General features: G+C 37.5%; 1 protein-coding gene across 2 annotated transcripts in view; it reads right to left on the reverse strand.

Moving 5' to 3' along the window:
* PRKG1 (protein kinase cGMP-dependent 1) overlaps nt 1-22,489 on the reverse strand; it is a 523,150-nt gene that overhangs the window by 53,423 nt on the left and 447,238 nt on the right. For both annotated transcript variants that reach the window (XM_062001370.1, XM_062001369.1), the window contains exon 9: nt 14,156-14,230. In XM_062001370.1, coding sequence (XP_061857354.1) covers nt 14,156-14,230 — 75 coding nt within the window. The remainder of the gene's footprint in view (nt 1-14,155; nt 14,231-22,489) is intronic.

Below are 22,489 nucleotides of genomic sequence, written 5' to 3' on the forward strand. Positions count from 1 at the left end.
AAAGATATTTCAAGGCACAAAGTCTGCAGAGGATGGGAAGTCATGCCTTTATAATCTAACTGAAGTAACAGCCTGAAGTGACACAGGTTTGTCCAGGAGAGTTGAAGAATGAAGTTTCTCTCATTGGAAAAAAAACCAAACCAAAAAAACTCACTTTGAACAAGAGTTTAGCCCATGTACTCTCACCTTTAGCAGAAACTGCAAGGGATATTTCAAGGCCAAGAGACAGCTTAAATCTATATATATGGAAGTAACACTAACTGTAAAGAGAAGCCTGAAAGGAAAGACACACAAAACCAAATTTCTGGCATGGTTAAAAAGTATTTCTAGATGCTATGTTAAGAGGTCAAGTGCTCACCACTCCCCTTTTGAATATTATTTTAAAAGATAATTTAAAAAAATATTTACTGCAAGAACAAAGCAACCAGGAAGCCCAGACCCTGAAATATAGCCTGAAGTTGTAACGTGGGACAATGGAGATAACGTCATAATATCAATTTCTCATATAGTGCCTTGGATTAGTAGATCTTAAATGTTGTTTTTCAAATCTGGAAGCCAAAAGACAAAGAAAAGCAACTTGCCTAGGATTATTCATGCTTCAGTTCAATAGTACTGAGAAGTTAAAGGTCTTTAGCTACCCTGTTCCTTCCAAGCCCAAACACTGCAAGTAGGGAAAGCTGCACAAATTCATCTCACACTACAATTTACTGAAGCTAATTCAGCAACATCAACTCACACTATCTTCAAGGAAAGCAAAAGTGAGAAGAAAAGCCACCTGTCAGGAGCAGGGTTATCTCAAGGTGATTGGTATGACAAATTGCAGAGAAACTTGGGCTCTGGAGAGAGTTTATAGATCAAATGGTCTTGAACATGCCCGCTTGGCCTTAAAAATAGACACTTGTGAAAAAAATATAGCACAAAGATAGTACCACTTAGAATCACAAAGGGGGCCCTTGTTTCTGCTGATTCTATGAGGAATATTTTTCTGCTAATAGACATTTCCAGATGTTCAGGAGCACAGCTGTGACTATCCACCTTGATGCATATGAATGTTAAAAGAAATGAATGTCATGTTTCAAGAACTGCTTCTAAGTCTTAATGATATTAGTCATACCAAAACCCACTGTTTCAAAAGCCATTTTTAGTGTATATCCTTGCAAAGTCTGCAAAATCCACAGGTTGGTTTTTTTTTTTAAATCCAGAGCTGTTGAAAGATGTAATATCTTTAAATTTTTAGCATAGCCTTAGACACTCTGTATTAAAAGCATTAGATTCATATTCTTCCAAGTTGGATTTAAATGTAAACATCTCATAAGGAATTAATATACATGTCATGGTGCTCAAAAAAATGTCCTCAAGGAGGCTTTTCTAATGATTTCCTACTAAACTATTTCAGCTTATCTACATTACTCACCTTGATTCACCAACAGATACTGAAGCAGCAGATACTAAATTATATACTGTAATATATGAACTAGCGTGTGCTTCTCTGCAAAATGTATGGAATTGCACATGAATATCACATTTCTAACATTCATTATACTAATAGGAGAAAGTATTACACTAAAATAAGTCATAAAGGCAAGCAATGAAAATTGTTATATCCTCTTCAAAAAATGTAACCTAACTTTTAAGCATCATACATAGATTTTCAGAACAAAAAGCATAAAAAAGGCTGAATCAAGGAGTTTATGGACAGAGGAAACTCTCCACTTTATTGCTTTTAACTTTCCTTGATTTTTCCCTTCCAAGTTTATTTGGCTTTAAGTGTATTTGTGCATGGCATGCCACACTAGCAATTCAGTAGAGAAATGGAGTTGTGGTTTTGAAGACCTCTCTTCATCTCTTTATTCTCTCTTGCTTTAACAACCCAGGTTCCCATAGAAACTAAGAGTAAAGAGTGAAAGCATAAAATACAAATGAACAGGTCTAAGCTAGCAGCGTTGTGTTTTATTAGATATATAAATATGACAAACAGGCACTGGGTATGGGCTCCTTTCTAATGGAAAAGCCAGATAACACTACACCTTATCAAATAAATACAGGGAATATAAATTTTAAAGACTGGAGTCATTGAGTGCTGACTATTAACAGACTGATATAGATTTCTGAAATCAAATCATTTAATAGATTATTCAATTTTCGAGCAAGCAAAACACCTTCCCTTTATCTACAGACCGGATCCTGAATCCAACTGCACCAAATCACTATCGATTCTCATCTATCAACACTGGAGATTTGCATTGTGGGAATGGGGCAACAGCCACTAATTTCACAGGGGTTTAGACGTTCTATTTTAAAATGAATATTGGTGTATAGATTGAAGTTCTCTGAAAAATCACTTCCATTGTAAAAATGGTTTTCTGAGTAAAGATCAGCCTTCATGCTTTGAAGAAGTTGATGTATGTTGAATGTGTTCCTGGATTATTATTTTTTTTTAACAGAACTAGTTTGAAATATGTAGTGAAAGAGATTTATTAATGATGCAGGACTTAAGGAAAATTATCCATTTGGTTGACCCAGCAAACTGACATTATATTAATAGGATTCTTCACATCATAACGAGATCACTGAACGTAGGAGAGAGATACTAATGCAACTACCAATTATTTCAAGCTCTGAATAGATTTTAGGAATCCCTAATAAAACATGATTGAATATATATGAATGTAGTATTTTTTTTCTAAAGACACTTTCAAGTACTTTCAAATACTCATTAGTGTTTATCTCTGAGCACTGTCATGCCATCTCTGAAAGGGTGACCCAGAGGAGCCTCTCCTGAGATCCAGCTGCAAAGGGAGTGATGCCCTCTACTAGAAATACTCATTGTCTAAGCACTTCCATCTATTACAACTTGTGGAAAATTAGGAAAACTTAAAACTGCTCAGGTGAGTATGTTATTTTTTTTCCAAACTGTGACATCCAACATTCACTGACTTGAAAGGCGAAATCATTATCAGTGGCTCTTGTTGGCTTCTTGGGCAATATGGCCCCTGGCACACCTACAGCTCAGCTTTTTTTATGTTTGGCTTCTCTACTAAATGGCATAGGAACTACTGCAGGTCAAATAAATATTTTCTTTCCCTCATCTCTGTTCAAAACCATATTGCAAAATGCTTGAAGCCATTCAAAGAGACTGGCTGTAAAACGACCTTTCACTTGAGAGATTCCTACTCTGTATATGCCCTCATTTGAAACTATCACCAACCCTTACGTGTGACATTAGGAAGAGAAAGGTACAGAGCTTCTTGCTTCCAGCCTTCATACTTTCTATTTCCTTCCTGAGAAGTAAGTCTGAATATGTTTTGCTTTTCCAAGTAGTTGTCCTGGATAACAAGAGAAAGATAAAAACCTGCCTGTTTAAAAAAACAAAGGGGTTGAATCACAAATAGAAACAAGACAAAATACTCTTTAATTTACTTCTGCATCTAACAAGTTCCCTTAAAGGATGTTTAGGTTACCAGAGTGTTGTTTCAGTTGATTGGAAGAAAATAATTTTATTAATTTTAGAGAGGACTTTGTGAGGTGCTGAGTGCATTTCACAGACAGGGAAAGGCTGTTCCCAGCACTCAATCTTGCAGAACTTTACCCTTTGCAAAGGCTGCAGCAATAAAAGATGAAAATAATTTCTTTTTTTTTTAAATGTCAGCTTCGTTACTTAGCACGGGTCAATCCCACACAGGTTTCACTTTCCCAGGACACGACCTTTGGAACTGTATTTTCTTCTCGATACACTATTTTTTCACAAGCAGGAGGTCATGCCTTGGCTAAGCACATGCTTGACTCTTAAAAAATGTTTTCACATCCAAATTTGACCCAGATGCAAAACATAACAATTCATCTATCACATAGTTATTAAAATAGCTTATTTGAAAGCAGTGGGGTTGAAAACAGGACAATAAAACATCTTTCAAAGCTAAACTTAAGGCATTCCTTTCCCTAAGTGTATGAAATCAGAAAGTAAGCTAGGAATCTGGGGAATTTAAGACAGTTAATGTTTCAAAGCAGGCAAGTAGCTTTTTTCTTTTTCTTTTTTTTTTTTTGCAAAGCCAGCATCTATAGGGACTCCCAGGCAATTTCCTTGTAGTTTAGAGTCACAGCCGCTTCCTGGCCTGCTGCCAGCCCATTTCTGATAACCAGCTTCCAAAAGAATTTGAAGCACTAAGAATTACATTTTGTCATCCAAGATGAATGATATCACTTCTGCACAGAAATAGTGTCCAAATGACAGAAGGAACAGCTATCCATTAAAATCCCAGTGTGCACGAAATAGACCTTTATGAGAAAGCCTCTTCTTAAAGTGTAGCAGGACCAGGAAATGTACCAAAGTCTGTCAAACCTTGTGACTTAATCTGAGACTAAGATCAGTACAAGGATCTGAACATGCATCTATAGCTCTGATGGGTTTGGGAGAAGGTCCAGCACAGTTTTTTGCAGTCGATCATCAACAGCCAAGCAAATTGCAATTCCACAAATGCTTTTTGAAGCATTGTATCAGACTAATCCCTTGCTTTGCTATCAACAAATTATGTTAGTTGATGTCCTCTGTAAGGCAACCCACCAATTGCATCTAAAAATGAAATAAAACCTAAGAGATGTTACAGTGCAAAAACATCTACATGTGATGAAATGCTGAGCAAATAGAGCTAGAAACACCTCATTCCCATTACTAAAATGAATTTTAAATATAGCCATGAATAAAGTCCTTTTAACTTACATCAAAAATTTAATTACAATAGCCTATTATAAATCTCCAGGTAGTTTTACATTAACATCCAACACAATGGGAAAGATCAGACTTTGATCTTCTTACAGACACATATTCACATATTCAAAATGTCATGTTATCTATATATTTTTAATACTTTATCTTGCTATACCTTTGTTAAAGCTGTGGGATCAGTTAAATCATGAGAATAGTTTTTCCTTTTTCCTTTTTTTTTAGACAATTTAAAAATTAGAGCTCCACACTTCTCAAATCCTTTAATAGAGTAGTCAGGTGCTAAGAAAATATTGCAAATGCAACAGAGGGCAAATCAATGTAAATGGAGCACAGCACAGTCAGGATAAATAACTGCACTGCTTAGCTGTGGGGTTTGAGATGCCCTAAGTGCTGCAAATGAACAAATGGAAAAATAATGTTATTATCTTATGGCAGCAGTTTCTCAGGATTCATCAACAATATCAAAAGCATTATTTTTTTGAAACTAACCTCCATTACATGGTGCTACAGTGGCAGGCTGTCGCCTTCCCATTGCATCTGTTGCTTCATGTGGGTCCCACAGTGGCTGTTGACAGCAGCAAAGGCAGAGACCCATCTCAGCAGTATAATTTGCTCTTCCTCTACAGCACTTCTTGGCCCCTTGGCCTTTGATTTAGTGCTTAAAGTTCAGCAAAATTAAAATGAATCAAAAGAGAGTCTTGCAGTTGAGTGTTGGTAATATAGACACCATCACACTACCAGTATTGCAGTTGTCCAATATTGCTGATGCTCACTAGGTAAGGATAAGACGTGAGTAGAAAATCTGAGTTTAATATGGACTACATTTGGACTGTGAGCTATTTATGGAAGTTAATTTCAGTCTTCAGGAGAATAAATATTCTTTAGAGGGAAGAAAGGAAAGAAGAAAAAAGGGTTTGTTTTGGTGCATCAGCTGCTGGTGGGATGGCAGTATCAGCAGTAACTTTTGAGTTAAAGCTGCATTGAGTTTTTCACTTGTAGCAGGATTCTTCCATTTCATGGTTTGGTGATTGAATTTCATCTTTGAAATGGACACATTTACTGTGCTGGGGTTAACTGAATTTGCTATGCAGTTTTTGGGTACCACACTTCCTAACTTTTGTAGAGAAAACAATTAATATTCACTTATCTTTAAAATATGGACCTCTATCCTCCACTCTTTCCCCTCTTCCTGCTGTTTAAACAACTGCATACACCAATATTTCACTATTTTGGAGCCTGGAAGTTTCTTGGGTGAATGGGCAACACATAAAGACGGTGCTCTCTCACTTCCTCCCCTGGTGCTTCCCTCGTAGGCCTCTAATCTCTTACTCCCAAACTTTCCTCAGCTGCCAGTACTATCCATATACTTGCACTTCAACTCTCACTGGCTCTGTTTCCTTTTTTCCTTTCCCTTGCCAACGCTTGGACATTACAGTGAGGTCTGACCCAGCTCCTGGTGAATTTCTTAGGAGTTGGTGAGGTACAACCAAGCACAACCAGTCTAGTGCGCAACTCCAGTGCTGAAAAAGCCACAAATGATCCCACAATTATTTCCAGAAGTTCCAAAAATCAGTAGCTCCCTACAGTAGAAGTATCACTGAAATTTATTTATAATAGATTTGACCCCACTCAAGTACCTCTTTGTTCTTTAAGTCATAAGATGAAACCGGGACAGAAATAGCCCATCTTCCAGTGATGTACTCCTTACAAAGCTATTTAGATAAATCATCAAGACAGCTCAAAAATGTGCTGGACAGCAAACGTACAGACATAGAAAGTGTGTAAAAATGTTTCAGTGCTAGCTTTGCCTCTCTGTCCCTTATGGATGCCATCATTTGCCAAGATTTCTGTTTGAAGCTATCAAGGCTGTGCTAAACAAAGCTCTAAGTGATGGTACTGGTATTAGTGACGTATTTTCAGTAGCTTCTCAAGAAAGTATTTGATAAATGCCAAAGGAAAGGTTAATATTTCTAATGCACAGACCTCCATTTCCATCAAGTGCTACCACATACAAGTGGGACTGCCAAGCACAGGGATACATACATCCAACATTTTTCTCTTTCTTTTGGAATGAGAGTCATTATCATGAGAAAGCTTTCTCCTGCACTTTTATTTCATCAGTGCGGGCCTTAATTCCATAAAACAAATGCAGTAAAGTATTAGAACAGCCGTCTGCTACAAAGGCACTGATTTTTTTTTCACTAGCACTCTCAACTGACATCTGACACAGTCCATTATCACAGTGAAAGGTCAAGTTAGCAAGAGAAAAGCATATAGATTATTATCTAAACACAAATAACTTGTTTTTAAAAGCTAATTTAATATATCCCTTGTGAGTGACACAGTGCATTTTTTTCAACAGGAAAGCAGCCATAAAGTCTAGTTGGTGCAGATCTCTGTGTAAGTAATGCAACTCTGCAAGCAAATAGCAATTCACCTTCATAAAAGAAAGTTACAATTTAGCACTCTCCACCACTTTCATTTAGGGGCATCACCCTGCATGTTATCTGGATGGGCTTTTCCTTTCAAAATTATTTCTGAGATCTTCTTTTCTGAGCAAACACCTATTTATTACAGCAGTTGGTAAAATCCAATAGCCAGACTTGAATACAAACTACATGTGGCTTCAGGATGAACTTACAAATTAATTAACGCTAAACTCTGTTATAAGCAAAACTCTCCAGTAGAAAGAAAAATCCCTTTTGCATACCAGAGGCCAATTAATGCCATCTAAAGTATCTCTTTTTTTCTAAACAGCAAGACATTTAAACTCATATAAACTTAACAGGCACCAATGATTACTCGACAATACTCAGAAAGTATAAAAACTATTTTAATTATTTATATGGTTTAAAAGAAAATATTGCAACCTCTGCTTTTTATAGAATTGATGAGCTTTTTCCCCTCTGTTTGCATATCCCATGGGGTTTTCCCCCAAGTCTGGCACCACAGATAGCCAAAGCAAAATCTAGCTCCCATATGGCCCCTAATTCAGAAAAACAATTTACACAGAGGGAGAGTCAATTATTACAGTTCTCAGGCTGTCCAAACCTTCCTAAATCTGTAAGTCAGAAAGTATTTTTTCTTGCAGAAAAACTATTAATCTAATCACACTCTGTGTGTCAGAGAATTATTTCAGCCAAAATTTTCAAAAGCTGTGTCCCAACAGAAAGTCAGACCTTAATTAAATCTTTCTCTTTAATTAGTAGCTTCCATTTTGTAACTTTTCACACTGAAAATTTCCCTTTTGGCAGGAGTTAAAATCTTTATTGGCTAATCTTGTCTATATTTCTAAAAGAAAACAAAATAAAGAAATAAAAAGCATCCTTTCCTAATACACACTGTTATTACCCAAACAAAATCCACACACTGGCTAGATGTCAAAACCACCACATAACAATGTGCTTGCAGACACTGTATCTGTGTGCAAAGCTTTCCCATCTTACCAAAACAGGAGTTTTCACAAAGATAAGCTGGTTTCTCCTGGGTGCCATAGTCCATTTTTTTGAGCTGAAGGAACAACTCCAGCCTTGATAGGTTTATGGAGAGGTTGGCCAGACCTTGCACCTATAGACCAGCAAAAAAGCAGATATCTACACTATGGGCACACCAACATTTATGACCAGATCACTGCCAACCACCTCCAGACAAGCACTGTGATCAGGTTAGCAGTAAAGAGAAGTCTTTACCCACAAGGTGCATTAAAATATCTTTTAGCCTAGATTAGGAGCATGTTTCTGAAGCAAGTCCCCTGACAGGTCTTTTTCGTGTCTCTGAATAAGACAAGGGCACAAGAGCTGGGCTCTTCTCACACGATGCTAAACTGGAAGAAATGCCTCAGAAACTGATTTATGTGTCACAAGCACCAGACTTGAAGAAGCCAAAAGGAAAATCCTACTGAAATGCAAATTGTCTGTACAGCAGGTCTTTGTCACCAATCGTTTTTTTACTATACATCTATTTCTATGCACCTGTGCATCTTACTAATTAATACATATGAAATAAGCTTTCAAGTCCCAGAGACAATTTCAGCTGTTAACTCTCAAAGACAATCTCATGAAGAAGGTTGTACATATGGCAAAAGGCTGCATAAGAATGAGACATATTTAAAGCCAGCAGTGGCTCTCCAGGAAACACCACTGCAGAGCCACACAGACCACTGGAAAATACATTGGCAAGGCAGAAATGCACAAGTAAAGGAGAAACTAGGCAGACTGAGGGATACGGGGATTTCATTTTGCACAACACTGTCCTTGGACAGAGCAGAGGGGAAGCCTTTGACAGCAGATGGCACCTGCACACCAGCTACCAGCTGCTGGGAGATGGTGGGGGCAGGCTTCTGTCCCAACACACACACAAGCACCAGTCTGGAAGCCAAAATATTTTCCTAAACAGGCATCTCTAAAAAGGTATTGCAGTATATAATTTTGTAAGAGAAGGCAAGGGGCACCATGCTGCCTTGCTTGCTCAGACTATGAAGCTGTATCTGTACCTTTCTCATTAGAATAAAGTCAATTTTATCTTTAAAGTCAGGATGGGAGGGGAAAACTGTGTACAAAGTATGCACATAAAATTGAAAAAAATGTTAATAAATCAGCTGCTGCACCAAAACTGAGTCAATAAATTGTTAGGATGCTTTCTTATGAATAAAGGGAGAGGTGGTATAAAGTGAAAAAGGAAATGATTGCAGCCAGTATAATAAAAGGTTTGGGTGGAGCTCTTTATTAAAACACAGCCCAAGTAAAGATGAAGGGTGTTTGGGGGGGGCAGAGCTATTAGGAAAGGGGAAGGTTTCATATATCTACACAAAGGTCTCTGCCCCTTTGACTTCTATGAAAAGGAGACAATTTTCGCTGTGAGTACTGAGATGTATTCCCCTAGGGCTGCAACACAGATGGAATGAAAACAAAAAAGCAAAAAGTGCAATCAAAATAACCTATGTCTGCAGAGAGCCTGGAGCAACAGCACAAAGGCACCAGTGTCTAGACTTCAATAGGGTATTAATTTCAAGCCCTGCTGCCACAGGAGATCAACATCAGCAGATAATTCTGAATGTGACAGGATAAAATGAGCACAGGGACCTTGGTCATCAAAGCAGATACACTGCTTGGCTGGGCAAAGCCCAGGCACTTGCCAGCTTTCCCAGTTTGGTGGTCAAGGCCACCTTGTTACTATCCTTTCTCTTTGACATGGCAGAGGCTCTCTCTTGCTACAATCACATTATGGGACAAAACTACAGGAAAGGGATTTGTGTGCCTAGAACCATGATCATCAAACACTCACCTTACTTGGCATCAACAGCTCCAGTAGAAACCAGCAGTTTCCTCTTGGATTTATGAAAGCTACAGTAGTGTCTTCATCTGAAAGTAATCTATACTTGGGTGTGTCTTCTGCTTATTTAGGTAGCTCCTTCATGCTCTAAGTAGCAACAGAGCTGGGCCTGATACTATGACATGAGTGCTGTTCTTCTGAAACTCTTGTTTTCTCAGAACGTGAGGCAAATGAAATGTTTGCCTCCTTCACATCCTCCGTTAAGGATGTGACTGTAATATTCCTTAGTTGATAGATTCATTAATTCATCTGAATATATACAAGGAATCTAATGTAAATTATAGAGTCTTACAGATGATATGTTGATAGAAGAGGCTGCCCAGAGAGATTGTGGAGTCTCTTTCTCTGAAGGTTTTTAAAACCTGCCTTGTCGCTTTCCTGTACAGCCTCCTTGAGGTGAATCCACTTTAGCAGAGGGTTGGACCAGACAATATCTAGAGGTCCCTTCCAACCCCTTTTATTTCGTGACTCTGTTTCTGATTTAAGAGACTGAACACAAAGAATGGATGTTAAAGAAAACTGCTGATCATAAGCTTGCAAAAACCAAGGAAAGGTGGTTAAAAAATAGGTGTGAGTTGAGTAGTAAGATACCAGTTGTAAAGAAGCAAATCAGCTCTGGTGCTGGAGTAAGCTCATGTTAAAGTCTCCCTGTAATCACAAGGATAAAAATGGGTTCCTCCATTTAGATGAAAGCCACAATTTTTATAGTCACCTGACTTTAAGGAAACTCACAAAGTGGCATCAAAGATGATTCATCTCGGGCACATGAGCAACTCAGTTGAATTCCATAGCTTTTAGCAGCTAAGGTATACACTTGCTTTCCTAGACAGAGAGATGTCTTTCTGAGGGAAGGCCAAAGCCTTCCTAACTTTCTTCAAGGTCTGCTTGGCAGAGACTCTTGGGCACCTTCCCACTGGAGCATTGACACAGCTTTGTCTTGGATGTCCTGGCTATCCTGCCAAGAGTCAGCCATTTAGGACACAATCCAAAGGTGTCCATGCAGAACAGAGAGATATCTACAACTGCCACAAACAGTATACATATTTACTGATATTTTGTAGATATTTTTATACATATAATTTCAGCTCATATTTCTTAACCAACAGCAACGGATAAGAAAACGTTAATTTTTTCACATTTTGGATCTGAAAATGGCCACCACACCAGACAAAAGGAGGCTTTGACACTCCGCACTGATGTCTCACAACAATGTCACTTGTATTGTGCTATTACATCTACTGAATGTCTGACCTCTGGTGCACAGTGAGACATGGTATGCAGAAAATTTCTGTCTGTCTAAAGGTCTTTTGCCACCTGCCATATAAGCACTGAAAATGAGATGCTAACTACAAGGATGCAAAAAGAGAGAATCCATTTTTTAATGTGATTTGTGTAATGCCTCACAAAACCCAAATGTGCTTTATGTGCCAAGTTCTTCCCTTTCACAATCTTCCCCTTAGAAAAGATAAGCCCTTGAAGCACAATTATCTGGAGCTAATTAACAACTGCTTGAAAAGTAATCCAGGTTAAAATTTCTGCCAAGTAGACTTTTCTCCCAGAGGATTCTTGCGAGATACAGAAACAAAACTTTCTGAAACTGTGTGCAATGCATCTTGCTTTACTCTACAAGGATGTTTGTCACTTTTTCCTCTTCTATTCATCCTTCTGCAGGCATGCACTTGCTTTCAATGAGCTGCGCAAACATGAGTATGATATTTGACTAATAAATACCTTGTCTTTAGAAGGAACATTCTTTTTTTTAATGTTTCTCCAGACAGACAGCACTGATCTCTTCTGCTTTTTCAAAGTCCAAATGTCAATATCTGAAGGGCAATGATGTCACTGTCACCTACAGTTTTGAGTGACAAGACTCAATCACATGCCTCTGACTTTTGAAAGCAACTTTTCTATCTTAAAATTAATTGATTCCTCCTTTTGGGAAACAGTTCATCCAGCATCAGGAATCATTTGCTTTGCCCTTCCATTGTGATGAAATACTTGACATCAGAAGAAAAGAACAGGAATAAGGAAGATAAAAGCTCAAAATTTTAAGGACAACATTGTCCCATTGGGTCAAAAAATGAAGTTTATTCGAAATAAGTCCAAATCTGCAGGCTCGTCCCTTAAGATACACTGTAAAGTGCACAAAAGATCCTGAAAGCTCTTCCCTAGAATTCACAGAACTCTCCTGAAAAGACCTCTGATACATTTCCTGTGATAATAAATTATTATGTGATACTCAATAATAGAGCTTAAAATCATAGATTTGAAAAAACAGACTATGAAATCGAAAATAGCAAGTCCTATTTGCCAGTATGACCTGATGCTAAAGGGTTGTGGTGTAACATTACAAATACTTCTGTGATAATAATATCATGTTATTATTAAACCCAAAAATTCCTAGTTTCGTTACCAACGTATTCCTCTCTTTTGTTCAGTTGTAAGTCTATCTAATCCAAGCAGTAACATCAAAAAAAAATCTAAAATAGTAATAGCATAGGTCTGGGATACTTGGGACCATATTTCTGAAGCTACATAATTAATTTTCCAACACTTCATAAAATGCTTTGCATAAGCTACTACTTGCTTTAAAATGCCATATTTTCAGCTAGTACTAATAGCTAATATCTGGAATAATATATATTTATCTATAATATTTAATAGATAGCTATCTTATGCTACAGCACTGTGTCCATTCAACTTTGCATTCTGTGCCCCAAATAGCTATTTTCTGGGATGGCAGAAGAAGACATTAGCCTCCTGTAATTTTTAACTAAGCCTCAAGAATTTTGGGGAACTTAAGCATTTGAAAAAGAAAGCTTACATGTTTGATTTGCAGCAGGGAAATACTACTCTAAACTAAAACACAGTCTTGGAGTGCCTTCTAGTACTTTAAAATAAATTAAAAATTATTAAAAATGTATTTTCAGTGTCACTCAAATATGATAAAAAAGGAAATACTATCTCAATTTGTGGGTATTTTGCAGTATTATGAAGTCTTGTTCAAGAAATTAAGTTTCTTGAGAAACATATTTAGTTTCTGAAATAAACAAACAAAGTTATTTTTAATCAACTAAAAATTAGGGCTTCTCATTTTCTCTCTACCAACAGGACAAATACCTTTGTTATACACTATTTCAAACACCCCTGGTTTAATAAGTTACTATGTATAACTTAAGAGCAATCTTACATTCCAATTAACAGTCATGCCAAGCATTCAACTGAGAAAACACCCCTTCCCTTCTTTAACGTGATCACAAAAGATGAAATCAGAAAAAAGGTAAAATGATTTTATAAGAGGAAAAGTAACAGAATTTTGTATAGAGCAACTTCAGTTTTCTTTTCAATAATTTCTGCCTTAGAAATATATTGGCTTATACTCAGTACACCTCTAATCAGAGCCTGTTCCTCTTCAAAAGTTTTATTGTTGGTATAGCGTAAAAGTACAGACGAAACAAAGTTTTCCCATTAAAACAAATTGTAGATCAAGAATGAATGAGGAATAGGGTTTTAAAAAAGATTTTAAAATTGCAATACACTACAGCTCACTGCTGAAAGCAATGAGTATTTATAGTAGCACTTTAGATGGATATATTGCTTCACATCAAGGTAGCTCTAGTATTCATTCAAAAATGACAAATTCCATTTCCCATTTTTTGTCTTGGAACAGATTTTTACATTGTGAAAATGTCTGAGAAAGATCAGAGTTCCCTAAAGAAACAAATTGTATTCAACAACAATTTCATTCACTACTGGAGCTTTCCAAGACCTGTAATTTCTCACTTTGAAATCCTTCTAAGAGAATTTTTAAAAGATCTAACACTTCTGAGGACTCAGATATTGTGATTAACATAGACTACCCAGCTCTGGGCACTGACCTGAAGAGACTAGTCTCCATGGAGAGGGCCAGGGAGACAGAATAAGGTTCATCCAGAAGAAAATTCCAAGTAAGCAGCTTATTTACTACTTTAGAAGCTGTTTCATACTATTTTGTTGAGAAAAAGCAGGGGTTTGGGGTTTTTTAATTTTAATTACAGTTGTCACTGTATAAATATAAACAAGGTTAGGATTTTATGCTGAACACAAGCAGCAGATACTTACTTTGCTTTTGCTTCTGCATCTTCATAGGCTTTATTGGAAACATCATCTAGGCCACCAATCAGATGTTTGAAGGAGCTGTAAAATTAAAGGGATATATTTAGAGAAAGAGTCTCCATTTGGGAGACAAGCAAGCCAACATGGTTCTTCAACACTAACTGACTGACCAAACAGATGGACATCTGCTGGGAAACAGCTTTAGACACAATATGTAAGGGGTAGAAATGTGATAACTATGTCAAGAAGATCCAGACTTATTTATTCAGTTCTTTTAGGGATTCCAATCACTGAAATTATTGCTGACTTTTTTAATCCTTCCAATATAAGTTTGAAAGTAAACCTATCAATGTGGCTGGTATGTCCCAAGATGGTGAGGGGCTATCACCATATCCCTGTTCTCTAACCAGAAACTCTAGAAATCCCTCTGCTTTCAAGATGGGTAACCTTTCTTTCTGTATCTTAGTTTTCTCATCTTTGGAGAAATGGCAGCTAAAAAGACCATCAGAGAGAAAGAAAAAAAAAACTAAACATACCAGAAGTAAAATAAAATGAGGGCAGAAAGGCAAGCAAATTATCCTAAGCCAAATTGCTTAATGACATTTAAGAGGAAATTTGGCTTTAATTGGGTTAAACTGAGTAAGATGAGGTAAAATGTTCGGAGTGCCTGATATACTCAGTGCTGAGTTGTCTTCCATACAAGCTGTGCATAGCTTGAGCAGTCCCCTAACACTACCCTTTGTCCCAGAGGAGACACAAAGGGCATAGACATCTAGGAAAAAGAATCAAAAATACCTTTTTATAGAATCTTTTTAACTGATTTAAACAAATAGACCAATGTCCATTTAATCAACTAACAAGAAATACTCCAGTGAAAAAAAATATACAACTGTCATGTAGTGATATTACACAGTGTTGTAGACTAAACAAGAAATACAAATGGAATTAAAAAAACAAAAATGAAAATCACTGAATACTCAATATTACTCAATATAACTCAAAATATTCCAGGTAAAAAATACAGTTCCATACTATACATTTACATTATTCCCAGTGTGTCGGTCAAACGAAGGATTTCTTTTTTTCAAGAAAGCAAGCACCACTTGCCAAATGAGAAAAGGGCTAAGCCAATTTGAAAGGATAAATTGTTGCAAAGTACAGTCTCTTAACAAATGTCTGCCTTAAGGTTCACAGTTTCAGAAGCCAAAGTCCTGCAGTTCCTCCAGCTTCTATACTTTCATGATGCTCCTGAGGCAGTAAACATAGAGTCAAAGTACAAAAATGGCTATTAAGAAGTCAAAACCCAACATTAATTGAAAAGTTAGAAAAAAAACAAAACAGGATCATATTGAGTAATTCGGTAATAAGAACAGAATTTTAAATATGTCCCTCTTGCAATAAAGACTTCTAGGATGAAGGGGAATTACTGCTATTCAGCAGGTGAAGAAAACATAGGGCAGGTTAGTAAAGGTAATAGTTTGCAGATTGATTTCAGATCACTTGACATTAGATAGGATAAAGAGCCACAGATGAAAAACCTACTGAGTGAAAATCTCCAGACCTCAGATGTTTGTGAAAATACAGCAAGGAGCAGAATTCACCATCTTGATGTACTTGAGTGGAGTGAAGGGCTGCTGTGCGAAATGCAATATGCTGCTACGTACGACATTATCCAGGGTAACTTTGTACTCCCTTTGGCCTTGAGCAAGATGAAACTGTTTGGACTGTACTTTGCCAAAGTAGTTTAAACATGTTATGTGGTCTTAAGTGGGTACTTAAATGTCCTACTACATCAGAAGATTCCTGACCCTAAGCCAGGTACCTTGTGTGCATGCAACAAGGAAAGATACGACTTCCAGAACAAAAGGAGGCTTAATTATCTTGCTTTATGAACAGCATCTGGAAAAAGCCACACTTTACCCCCTATTGTTATAAATAGACATAGAATCATAGGATGGTTTGAGTTGGAAAGGACTTTAAAGATCATCCAGTTCCAACTAAACTGCCATGGGACACCTTCCACTAGCTCAGGTTGCTCCAAGCCTCATGCAACCTGGCCTAGAACCCTTCCAGAGACAGGGCAGCCACAAGGTCTCTGGGCAAAGTGTGCCACTGGCTCACCACCCTCCAAGGGAAGAACTTCATCCAAACTTCCTCTCTTCCAGCTCAAAGCCATCACACCTTGTCCTATCAATTATATACCCTTGTAAAAAGTGTCTCTCTGGCTTTCTTGTTGGCCCCTTCAGGCTGCTCTATAGTCTCCCTGGAGCATTCTTTTCTCCAGGCTGAAAAACCCCCAGCCCTCTCAGCCTGTCTTCATAGGAGAGGTGCTGCAGCCCTCCGAGCATCTTCATGGCCTTCTCTGCACTCACTCCAACAGGTATATGAGGCAAGAGGTGACACTCAGGAGAGGTATTTATACTGGTTTCTCTCTACAGCTGCTTGCTGTAATGGGCCTTTTCAGCATGGCCTTTTGCATAATTACAATCATCACTGCTCTGTAAATACCCTCTGCCCACACAAGCTCCCTGAATTTCCCACTTTGTTCAGTCTCTAATATTTTAAATTATACAAGCTAGGAAAGCATTTACATAGCACAGGGAAACCAACAGGAACTCATTAATGAGGAAGAGAAGTCAAAGACCCTTTTGCTCTTGCATGGAAATTGTGTTAGGGTTTTTTAACAAGGCAGGCTGTAATCTTCAATATTAAGATGTGTTAATCACCGGAGTACCTTTTTGAACCCAAAATTTCTTACTTAGCAATCAAAATATGCTTATTCAACATATTTATCTTGTGCTGAAGATGTGCCATAGGATGAAGCCAAGCTGACAGTGAAAGATGACAGTGAAGGCAAAGCAAGGCATAGCTTACCTTCACCACAAATAGATATTTAAGCAATTGAGATACAGTAATACCATAATCCTCCTGGAATGCTATAAGATGTGACTTAAGACTTAAAATGCAAATTAAAATAGCTAGCCTTGTTTAAGTTCATGTGGTGAGGCAAATGCAACAAGGTTAAACATGGGGGTTTTGTTGGCAATGCAAATACATCTTTGTCTAGTGAAACATTATGTGGACAAATTAGAAAAAGTCACTGAAAGGAAGAACAAGTTTGTTTCTTGTGATTGGGCAAGATACTGAAGTTAACTGGAGTAATTTTTTATTGCCTATCTCAATGATGTTGAAGTATCATCTAAGTCATAACTTCACCAAGAACTTATTCAGAAAACCGCTTTTTTTTTTTTTTTTCTCCATGTAGCCATCTCTCTTCATTTTTTCTATTCTCTCCTCATAACCAATTTTCTCCATGAGTAAACTTCACCTCAACTGGGAAAAACAATAAAACAACAAGAACTAAAAATGTCCAGTGAAAGAGTTCAGCTCAGCTCATATAGAGTCAGTTGTGCTAGGATAATACTTAGGTTTATTTGTCTCCAGTTTCTATTGCCAAGGAGGTTGATATAGTAACTATTCTTGAAACTTTAGATATCTTTGTTAAAAAACCCAGGCTTTCAAACACAGAAAGAATGTTGAATATAAAATGAAAAATCTGAAAATACATGAAATATTTAAAATATTCCCTTAAAAAACTTGATATCATCTTGATATATGCAACCAAAGAAGACAATAAGCAGACAGAAAACAGCATTTAGCACTCAATATCTGCAAATGCCACGTAACACTACCAGTCTCTGTCAGCAGCAGCTGTGTCTCGAGTTTTAGTGGCTCTTATCGTTCAGCTCCTTTTTGACTTAGGCAATTTAGTACTCCCAGCATCCACAACATTTACATATGGTAAATCTCAGTGCTCCGGGAAAATATTGTCATCCACTTAAATAAATTATAGAGAGGGAAAAAATCACATCTAAACAAAAGATGAACCCACATCAACTTCAGTGTAAATATTCTTAGAGTTCAGGAGAATCAATGAACATCTTCAAACACTTTTTCGGTTTCAAGAGGTGTGTGTGAAAAAGAAAAAGAAGTTTAAAAAATTGCACCAACTTCTCACTCAGGGTGCCAATGATGATTAAAATGTTAGGACTGAGTTTTGAACTGTTACCTTCTGTTTTATCTCCATACAATGTTGCTGCAATTGAAGTGTGTCTGTATGCGTTTATTCAAATTGATTTAGAGAACAGATGCTCAAGATTGTCCTTCTTATGTCTACACAATTTTTATTGGAAGACTTTTTATAGTAAATTTCCTAGAGGACCAATCCATCAAATCCAGCATTTCATAGTTGTTAACTTTTCCCTTATCAGTCCAATTGTACTTCTGCAACAAATCTAATAATCCCTCCAGAGAGCCTGAAAATTCACTAAGAGAAGGTATGACAGGGCCAAGCTTGAAATACTTTGGAGGCAACAATATTGTACATCTCTCACAATTGGTTTCTTCCCAGAGGATAAATTACTAAAGTATCACAATACGAAATACTTCACAATAGCCTTGATTTTATTTCACAGAGGGTCTCTCAGCAAGTTGTAAACACAGTAAGCCTACAAATTGTAAGAAAACAAAAACCTCTTGGAATTAAAAATAAGAACATCTAACAACTAACAACTGGTATAAAATATTAATATGTTTACCTAGATCATACTTTTGATGAGAAGAAAACTATTTTGCAATGAGCTGTCTGGCTCCCCAAGTATCTAAAGGCTTCCACAAATTCCTTGAAATGCTGAGATGTATAATTTTACAATTCCTGTGTACAATATGTGGATTCTGTTTAACTTTCCAAGCCAATTTCAAGCTCCCCAGATGGGTCTATGCTTTGTCATTGGCAGGAAGAACATCTCCTTCTCTCCAGACAGCCTGGCTGAACCAACTTGCTCTCATCAGTGAGCTTAAGCATGGAGAAGACACCAGTGTGCCCAGTGCTGAGATCCCTTAGTGAAGCCATCATTTGCTCAGCCTTGTTGCTATCTCGTTTTGTTTTCCCTGTTGGGTTAGTGGAACCTTCTCTTCAGTGACAGTGTGCATGTTGAAACTTTGAATATAAAGCAAAATTCCCTGTAAATGTTTCCTGGCAATTACTAAGCTTGTTTATTTGAAATACACCAGAACAGGTAGGACTATACTATTTTTTTTTTTTTCTGGTAAGATGAAAACCCTAAATATTATAACAAATAATCTATTTGCTGGGATAGTCCTCTTCCTTGGGCAATCAAATTAATGGTACTCCCAGTGTGGTCCCTGTAGAGCTTGTATGATTGCACTGCAGCAGCTACCTCACCTAGAAATCCCCGGTCTGATGCTCACTTCATTTTCCATGGGTTTTCTAAGTACTGCTAGTGATCTCAAAGTGATTAGTCAATTCTCTTCAGCTGCTCCTACACACAACTCCTATTAAACCCTACAAATAACATCTTAAATATGCCAGATTTCTAAGATGCATTTTTCTAAAAACTGAAGCCCATTAGATGAAAGAATTGCAGGTACCCTTGTCCAGCTGACTTCCCAGAAAGCCCCATTAATGTCTCAATATTCCATCTTTACTATTGAGAAACAGAGTTACAGATTTAGTTTTTAAACCTTGCATCTAATTTAAACTAAATTAACAAATTATCATTTTAGCCAAGGTTATTTTCCACGGTCTGCTCATCACTGCTTACCGAATGCAACCCATGACTTTGTATTCATCATGTGTCAAAATCTGCTCCAAACAACTCTGCTGCTTCAGTGACTACACATTACACTCTCTTATCCACAAATATCTGGTATTTTCCATTTTCAGTAATAATTATTTTTCCCTATTGTCTGGAAATTTACAGCCATAATGACACAGGTCTCAAAATCTCTTTCCACAAAAACTTCTCATATTTATGCCATTCATATCTAAACATAACCACATTCAAACATAACCAGGAGTCACTTCACTACTGTTCTTTACCATCTTCTTCAAAGTTATTTTGACCCAAACCAGATATCCATGTTGGACACCTCCAGTCTACTGTATCCTTATAAAATTAATCCTTAATACCTTAAAAATATTTTTTCTGCAGATATATTTCATATATGGTTACTCCTCTATCATATTTCTGTTACCTTTGCACAAATTTTGCTTGGTTTGTTTTGTTTTGTTTGGTGGCCCTGCGCTGATCTCTCTCCAGCATCTCCCTGTCCTTCTTGAACTGAGGGGCCCAGAACTGGACACAATATTCCAGATGTGGTCTCACAAGGGCAGAGTAGCTGGGAGGGGAGAATCTCTCTTCACCTAATACACCCCAGGATGCCATTGACCTTCTTGGCCACAAGGGCACATTGCTGACTCACGGTCATCCTGCTGTCCACCAAGCCCCCCAGGTCTCTTTCCTCTACATTACTCTCTAAGAGTTCATTCCCCAACCTGTACTGGTAATTGGGGTTATTCTTTCCCAGATGCAAGACTTTACATTTTCCCTTGTTGAATTTCATTAGATTTCTCCCCACTCAACTCTTCAGCCTGTCCAGGTCTCGTTGGATGGTATCACAGCTTTCTGTTTTGTCAGCCTTTCCCCCCAGTTTAGGACCATCAGCAAACTTGCTGGCAGTGCTCTCTGTTCTCTCATCAAGGTCATTAATGAATATATTGAACAGTACTGGTTGCAGCACTAAACCCTGATGGACTCCACTAGATACAGGCCTCCAACTAGACCGTGCCCATTGATCACAACTCTCTGCCTTCTTCCCTTCAACCAGTTCACAATTCACCTCACTATCTGGTCATCCAGCCCACACTGTCTCAGTTTTGCCGTGAGGATGCTGTGGGAGACGGTATCAAATGCTTTACTGAAATCAAGATAAACCACATGCACCACACTACCATCATCTTTCCATCTGGTTATGTTGACCTACTTCAGTTCTATGTGACTTCATTTCTCCATGTCTTCAAAATCAATGCAAACTCAAGAAGTTTTCCATTTGTAACACAAATTCTCACATTTCTCCTCCATGGACTAGAGCATTTGATACAATGTCTGTACACAGCTTCTAACTCAAGGATTACATGCACTTATCTTCAGTAGCTTCCATTCCCTGAATAAATATAGTTCCCATATTTCTATTAACTTACATGCTACTACATTTTCTTCCTTCTTATTATCTTAAAAGAACACACCATACTTTCCCTGTTTTCTGCCTCAAGTTTACTGACTACCACCTCTTACTGGCTTCTTATGTGTAGGCCAAAATGGTATCAACAGATCATTTGCTAAAGCATTCATTTAACACATTCACATTTATTCTGTCACACTTCTGTTCCATGCATTCTGGTATAAGAAAATATGATGCAAAGTCTATGTGAAATAGTTTACCTAGTTTAAAAGAACAACCAAATTAAAAATTCAATGCTGAGCCTGTATCTTCTTCATTGTTGAGTTCAAATATTGCTGAAGGACATCTAAAATTTGCTGAAGGTGCATTCAATCCCACTGTCTATGTCACTGCTGAAGATATCAAACAGCACTGGTCCCAGTATGGAACCCTGAGGGACAGACACCACTTGTCACTGGTCTCCATCCAGACACTGAGCTGTTAACTACTACTCTCTGGATATGACCAACTAGCCAATTCCTTACGCAGCAAACTGTCCATCCATCAAATCCATACCTCTCTAATTTAGAGAAGAATATGTTCAACTCACAGGCTGTTCACAAGCAGTATTTGTTCGCTCCTATGGGAGTGAAATGCAACATGATCTGATGTTAACCCTTAGTAAAGGCAGCTGAAACTTCCTGCACAGCTTGTTTGGAACTGGATGATTGGCTTCACCTCACCTCCTTTGTGGTGGAGACTGCTGATGAAGCTAGAAAGTGTTAGGGACCAAATTCCCCCAAAATTCATTATTCTGGTAAAGAAGAGACTTAAATAGGTAAATGCAAGATGGAAAGAATGGCAGTATTGTCCTTCCTAATGAATATATTCAGGACAAGGCCAAGTGGGAACAAAGTGTCTTAAAGTCTGTTGGACACATCAAACGTTTGCTGCATGGCACATCATTTTGTTTGTTAAATGACTCTGTTTCTACTTCAAAAAAGGATAATGAAAATCCATTGTTGCAAAGCACATCTACATAGATTTGCAAGAAGTAGCTATACTACTTTCTGAGTGTCTTTGGGGTGGTTTTGTGACTGGAATGGCCTTCTTGTTTCACACAGAAATTAAAAAGAATAAAAGCACTGATATAATGAAGGCTGGTGATTAAAGACCCATCACATACTACTGTTTGACTTTTCTCTTGGTACTTTCAACTCCCACTGCTTCACTCATGTATTAGTTTAATATATTTTTTTAATTTCAGAAATTATTTCAGGCAAAGCATTTCATCTTTTCATGTTTAAGCAACATCTC

Source organism: Colius striatus, chromosome 8, assembly GCF_028858725.1.
Source record: "Colius striatus isolate bColStr4 chromosome 8, bColStr4.1.hap1, whole genome shotgun sequence".
Taxonomy (NCBI): domain Eukaryota; kingdom Metazoa; phylum Chordata; class Aves; order Coliiformes; family Coliidae; genus Colius; species Colius striatus.